The sequence below is a fragment of the Pygoscelis adeliae genome, unplaced genomic scaffold (genome assembly GCF_000699105.1).
Source record: "Pygoscelis adeliae isolate BGI_AS28 unplaced genomic scaffold, ASM69910v1 Scaffold11, whole genome shotgun sequence".
Classification (NCBI taxonomy): domain Eukaryota; kingdom Metazoa; phylum Chordata; class Aves; order Sphenisciformes; family Spheniscidae; genus Pygoscelis; species Pygoscelis adeliae.
The window spans coordinates 574,989-581,332 of NW_008824059.1; the positions used below are offsets into that span (position 1 = coordinate 574,989).

General features: G+C 43.7%; 1 protein-coding gene across 1 annotated transcript in view; it reads left to right on the forward strand.

Moving 5' to 3' along the window:
* The window catches only part of MYH10 (myosin, heavy chain 10, non-muscle), a 104,072-nt gene that overhangs the window by 36,235 nt on the left and 61,493 nt on the right, over positions 1 to 6,344 (forward strand). Inside the window, exon 3 of the mRNA XM_009334048.1 lies at positions 1,552 to 1,579. Within this exon, the coding sequence (XP_009332323.1) occupies positions 1,552 to 1,579 (28 nt within the window). The remainder of the gene's footprint in view (positions 1 to 1,551; positions 1,580 to 6,344) is intronic.

The following is a 6,344-nucleotide window of genomic DNA, read 5'->3' on the forward strand; positions in this document are numbered from 1 at the left end:
GTGTCCCACGGGTGCGTATGTCCAGGACCAGCACGCGTCTCCGGGGATGGAGATCATAGAATCATAGAATCATAGAATCATTAAAGGTTGGAAGAGACCTCCAAGATCATCGAGTCCAACCGTCAACCCAACAACACCATACCCACTAAACCATGTCCCTAAGCGCCTCATCTACCCGTCTTTTAAATACTTCCAGGGATGGTGACTCAACCACTTCCCTGGGCAGCCTGTTCCAATGTTTAACTACTCTTTCAGTAAAGAAATTTTTCCTTACATCCAATCTAAACCTCCCCTGGCGCAACTTGAGGCCATTTCCTCTCGTCCTTTCGCCAGTTACTTGGGAGAAGAGACCGACACCCACCTCGCTACAACCTCCTTTCAGGTAGTTGTAGAGAGCAATGAGGTCTCCCCTCAGCCTCCTTTTCTCCAGGCTAAACAACCCCAGCTCCCTCAGCCGCTCCTCATAAGGCTTGTTCTCCAGACCCCTCACCAGCCTCGTTGCCCTTCTCTGGACACGTTCCAACATCTCAACATCCTTCTTGTAGTGAGGGGCCCAAAACTGAACACAGTATTCGAGGTGCGGCCGTACCAGTGCTGAGTACTATCACTTCCCTGCTCCTGCTGGCCACACTATTTCTGACGCAGGCCAGGATGCCATTGGCCTTCTTGGCCACCTGGGCACACTGCCACCTCATGTTCAGCCGGCTGTCGACCAGTACCCCCAGGTCCTTTTCCGCCAGGCAGCTTTCCAGCCACTCTTCCCCAAGCCTGTAGCGCTGCATGGGGTTGTTGTGGCCAAAGTGCAGGACCCGGCACTTGGCCTTGTTGAAGCTCATACAGTTGGCCTGGGCCCATCGATCCAGCCTGTCCAGGTCCCTCTGCAGAGCCTTCCTACCCTCGAGCAGATCAACACTGCCGCCCAACTTGGTGTCGTCTGCAAACTTACTGAGGGTGCACTCGATCCCCTCATCCAGATCATTGATAAAGATATTAAACAGAACTGGCCCCAATACTGAGCCCTGGGGAACACCGCTCGTGACCGGCCGCCAACTGGATTGAACTCCATTCACCACAACTCTCTGGGCCCGGCCGTCCAGCCAGTTTTTGACCCAGCGCAGAGTACACCTGTCTAAGCCGTATACAATATATATATATTGTATACTTGAAACTTTTTTTTCTTGTGTAATACTTAAGATTTTAAATAATTTGATTAATCTGGGAAAGGGTGCAGCATACAGAATAAAAAACATTGGGCCAGCCTTGTCTGAAAATATGGTTAAAAAAATTACTGTGGATTATTATTAAATTTAACCAAAATTTTGGCTTTATTATATGAAATGGCAGAACTTTCAGAAATGTCTAAGGTGTTGTTTGAGGGGGGTGTGTGTGTGTGTGAACTGGAGGTGTAAGGGATATTATTGAAATTGCTTGAGAGTATCCTTAGAGTTGTTAAGCTGAATTTTTTAAAATATTCATTTAAAAGAAACTGTCTTGCAAATTACAGGACAGTATAAACAAAAAACTATAACCATGTTTGTTCTTGTTTTGCAGATCGCGAGGACCAATCAATTCTCTGCACGTAAGTGAACACCTTTCATTTGGGCATTTTTGGAAATCTGTATTGTGATTTGTGTCTGTATACAGCTTTGATACAGCTGTAGTAGTCAAAACTTGGTCTTTAATCTTAACAGGCAGTGACTAATGGTTAAAGACATAGCATGAAGTGATATTTAATGTGGGGATATATTCTTTTAATACTGTAATTCACCTTATTGAAAGTTTTATAGGCATGTGCCATTTAAGAAATGTAGTTTAAAAATGTCAGTCAAGAGACCTGAATCAGTAACAAAAAGCTTTAAAAAGTGTACATCTGTCTGAAATGCTGTGCTGTAACTACTCAATGTGTAGCGCCCGAGGGGGACATGAATCAAAAATTGGTCTAGAAACCCTGCTGAGCAACAGCTTAGCTTTGGATCTGCTTCAAACGGGTGAACTCTGAACAAGTTGACACTAAGCTTTCCTTTTGCTTTCCCTGTGTGCACCTGAATTTGCCCTACCCAGGAGCAAACTTCTAGCTTCAGCTTAAATTTCTCTGGGATCTGGAAATGTAATGGTGGGGTAGTCAGAAGAGTACGAATGTGCTTTCAGGCTTATGACACTACTGAGCTGATCTATCTTTGGGCTGCTCTTAAAAGGGGTGATCCAGTTTCCTTTCCTCTCCCACATAGGCTGTGTGTTTCTGCAGCCTCTTGTGCTAGCCTTGGGGGCTGGCAGCCAACATAAGCTAGTTCAGGGGGCGAAGCTGGCAGAAAACCGACCTTGCCACAAAATGATGCGTTTCAGCAGTTTAGTTCTCTGGGTCTGCGTTCTGTGGGCTCAGAGGAGTGCTGGCCTGGAGCAGGAGGTATGAACACACAGGAGAGGAACTGTCCCTGTTGGTAGCAGCCTCGGGGTTAGGATGGTTCCTCTGTGTTGTGAAACCACACCTTGGCTCCATTCTGAAACTGCTTGCAGTTAGCAGTCTTGGGTATAGCTTAACGTATTCAATTATCTGAGGGAGAGAGGGAAGATACGGTAGCTTGCATGCCTCTGATTTGGTTATGTGATCAGTTGACCATAGTGTGTGCCAGTGCATACCAGCTGCATTGAGGCCATAGTTTGTGAGGATGCCTGCTTCCTGAAATAGCTCAATGGTTAGATTAATTGCTGGAAGGAGACCTGGGTTCAGTTTCCTTCTTGACATGAAAGGATTCAAATCTTCATCTCCTGCTTCCCACAAAAGTACCTTAACTATTAGACTCTGTACAAGACTGAAGGTGGATCCTTTCAAGCTGTGCTTTTTTGAGCTATGGATACTATGAATACAAGATTCATGGGCCTAAGGACACAGAAGCAAATACGGTTCTGCAGCTAAGATAAAAGCTGATCCGGTTAACATAGGCTTGTCTAGGTCTGTGGTTCCTGTTCTTAATAGGACTTCTGTTTTCATGTGATGACTACTTCACGTGCAATGTACAAAACAGCCCCCAAAGCAGGGATGGGATCCCAGAGCAAAAAGAAATGCTTTGTTCTTGTGTGTTTGTGGATGCTTCGACAATATGTGCTTGCCCCAGGTGAATTTTTTTTAAGTAGCTTCATTTTTTGTGCCTATGCATGAACCTTGCACTTCTTTACATGGTCAGCCAAGACCACAAAGGTTGGAATGGCAGTGCTACAGGATTTAGTGAATGTCTGATCTGTTCATTTGCAAATTGAAAAGCCTTTAAGCTCTCTTGCCTTCAATTTTGTTACTACCTCACCTGTAAGGTTACCGTAAGCTTTTGATCCTTCTGTACTGAATAGACAATTGAACCCTGTTTTATATCCGATACAGCACACTTCAGCACAAAATATCTGGATCTTGTGATAGGTTCCACATCTTGGCTAGGGAGTTGATAAGCTGCTTGCTGTACATCCATCTGCAGAGAGGAGCTTGCTTCCAGATGGTGAGGGATGGGGAATGGACACACATCCTTACAGTCAGACCTCAGGAGAATGTGACCATATCCAGTACTGAAATCTGGAGCTACTGGGGACTGCTCTGAGTGCAGTTGTAATATTAAGACCCTCAGAGATGGCTGTGAGGACATCTCTTCTGTTGGACAAGTAAAATGTTTGGTGGCAAATCTACTGCTCCATGTAAAATTTCAGAAGCTGGTGCTAAGAAGCACTGAGCAATATATCTCCGAAGGATTTCAACACTGCCCTGGAATCACATCACAAAACTGAGTATTGAAACTATTAGTACCATGACACTGGACAAGTTTTTGCTAACTTTAATTCAGTGTCTTGGTTGTACCAGTGTTAAAGGCTTAACTGAAGTTTGGCAGAGTCTTAATAAAGCTGAGTTTCTGAGCAACGCATTCCAGGCTCTATTGGCTGTCTTACTGCTTTAACTTGTGTTTCTTACTGAAATACATACACAGCAGCATAAAGAAAAACAAGGTTAAAAAGATCAATGTCACTGAACATGGTTTACAAGGAAATACGAATTTCCTCACTAAGTGGCCTCAGAATTATGAAGGGTAAGGCATCATATCTCCAAACTGGACATACAAGACCAAAGAACATCCAGTCTAGGTCTTGCCTTTTGAGAATATGAAGACACATGATGTGATAGATGCTAGGATTCAGGGTGTTTCTGTCATCTTGAAGTTGAACACCAAAGTTCCACAATAGCCCAGGAGACCTTGCTAACACTGTCTAACCATCAGCACCATTTAGATGCTGACTGTAAAAAAGGATAGTAGGGGTTACCAGACTGCTGTTCAGGTTAATAAACAGTTTTCTCTTAAAATAGGTTTGTCTTAGGTTGCTTTTCAGCTCTGTGTCCAATTCAGAGAGAAGTGCCATCAAAACCATTTGTATTCCCCTGCATGTATCTTTTGAACAAATAGACTATAAAGACAGCTGCCTGCTGCAGTACTGTCCCTAACATGGTTTCTCTCATGGGCTTCATGGGAGAGCTGTATTCTTTTGTCAGGTTTGTATTATAAACTCAGTACTTGACATCTGGCTGGCTGGAATGTTAAATCCTCTTCATGAATGGGACAAGGCCACGGCAAACTCCTTTGTGTAGCAGGCTAAAAGGAGGTCTCATGTTTTGATCCAAGAGTGGGCTAGTGTCCAGGACTTCTATTGCATTGCTGATTCTGTGGTGAAGAGGTCAACTGTGTGTGTTTCCCTTCCATGCCACTGGTTTTACAGGTCTTGGGACTAAGGCAGGAATAAATAAGGTGGAAGGAGTGTCTCTTAACCGCACCGGAGGTGGCTTCAGAAACTGCTTTGGCAGTTCATAAAAAGCTTGAGACGACATCTCATCCCAAACTTGTTGTCTCAGGACCTGGATCACCTGATTGACCCTGATCTTTAGTAGAGCTGAAAGTCCTACTTTTTCTTTTCTAGGAGTGGTTCAAGCTAGCTAGTGAGAAAGAAGGCATCCCTTGACTTGTGCACTTAGATGAGTGGACAGTCGTGGTGTGCTTGTCATTCTCCTGTCTCCTACTGCCTTGACTGTAATTGTCTTTATGTACATCCTGGAGATAAGTCTCTCCCATTGCTTGATGAAGGTCTGTCTGGTTAGCATCTTCACCTATCTCTCCCTACCTCTAGTTGCTCAAGTTTCCTGGGTTTTTACCTTCATGGCCTTTAAAGGAGGGGGCCAGATCTCTGCTCAGGTTATAGTATTTGAATGACACCTTACCAGGTCTCTGGATCCAGCCCCCTTTTCTTCTTGGCAGCCAGAAGTGCTGCTCTCAAGGGCATTCTTAGGTGCAAGATTGGTGCTATTTCAAGCCTTTGGGTTTGATTTCAGTTCTTCCTCTTCAAAGACTCTCTATGCACTTTTTCCAGATGCCTTCCTTTGTTTAGTTCTAACTTAGTGAATGTCCAATCCATTCATACTTACCTTGGAAAACCTTTTAAACTCTCTTGTCTTCAATTTTTTTATTACCTCACCTGCAAGATGACCTGCTTTTGATCCTTCTGGACTCAATAGGCAACTGAATCCTGATTTATATCTGGTACACGTGGTATTTTTTTTGCCCTAGGCATGAAAGTGTGCAACTTAAATCTGGGGTTGAGGTAGTTTCATTGTCTTCACCTGTCCAGATTTAGGAAATACCAATCTGTTTCCCCTGAAAGGACTGCAGTTACCTTCATGCAGTCACTATTCTAGTAAATAGCTAGCTGTGTCCAGACATGTCGTGAAACTGCAAGGGGTGTTATTTAGTGTATTTTCTAACATAGTTAAACCAATTTTGTAGCTACACTAAAGAATTTCGTATCTCAATATTATGTAGACACTTGGAGATTTGTTCACACTTTGCCTCAGGAGTAACAGTGCCTAATGATCCAGGTTGGTTCAGCATTTGGTAGAGAGTAGTCATTGTTTGCATGACAGGACAGTACGTAGACGTATACCTGTTGAGAGAAAGTGCATGCAGGTGGAACTTCTTGAGGAATACACCTTGAGAATTATCTTAATTTTTTTCCCTCAAAGAGAATGATGCTGAAGAATAATCTGTATTCTGTTGAAATGCTGCAGATATAGGCATTAATCTAAATGCGCCGTGTGGAGTGGCCTAGCCTGATGGATGGTTCTCCAAGCATGCCTCTCACCACATCTCATTATTCTGAAGGTAGTGGAATTACTTGGAGATTTCTCGTCTCAACTTCATCACCTGCTGATGTTCCATGAGGAGTTTGGGGTCTAACATGCCGTAAAAATGAGGAATTTTGCATAAACTGGTGATCTTAAAATTGATAATATTTTCTCAGAGTCAAACATAATACCAGGAGGGGGA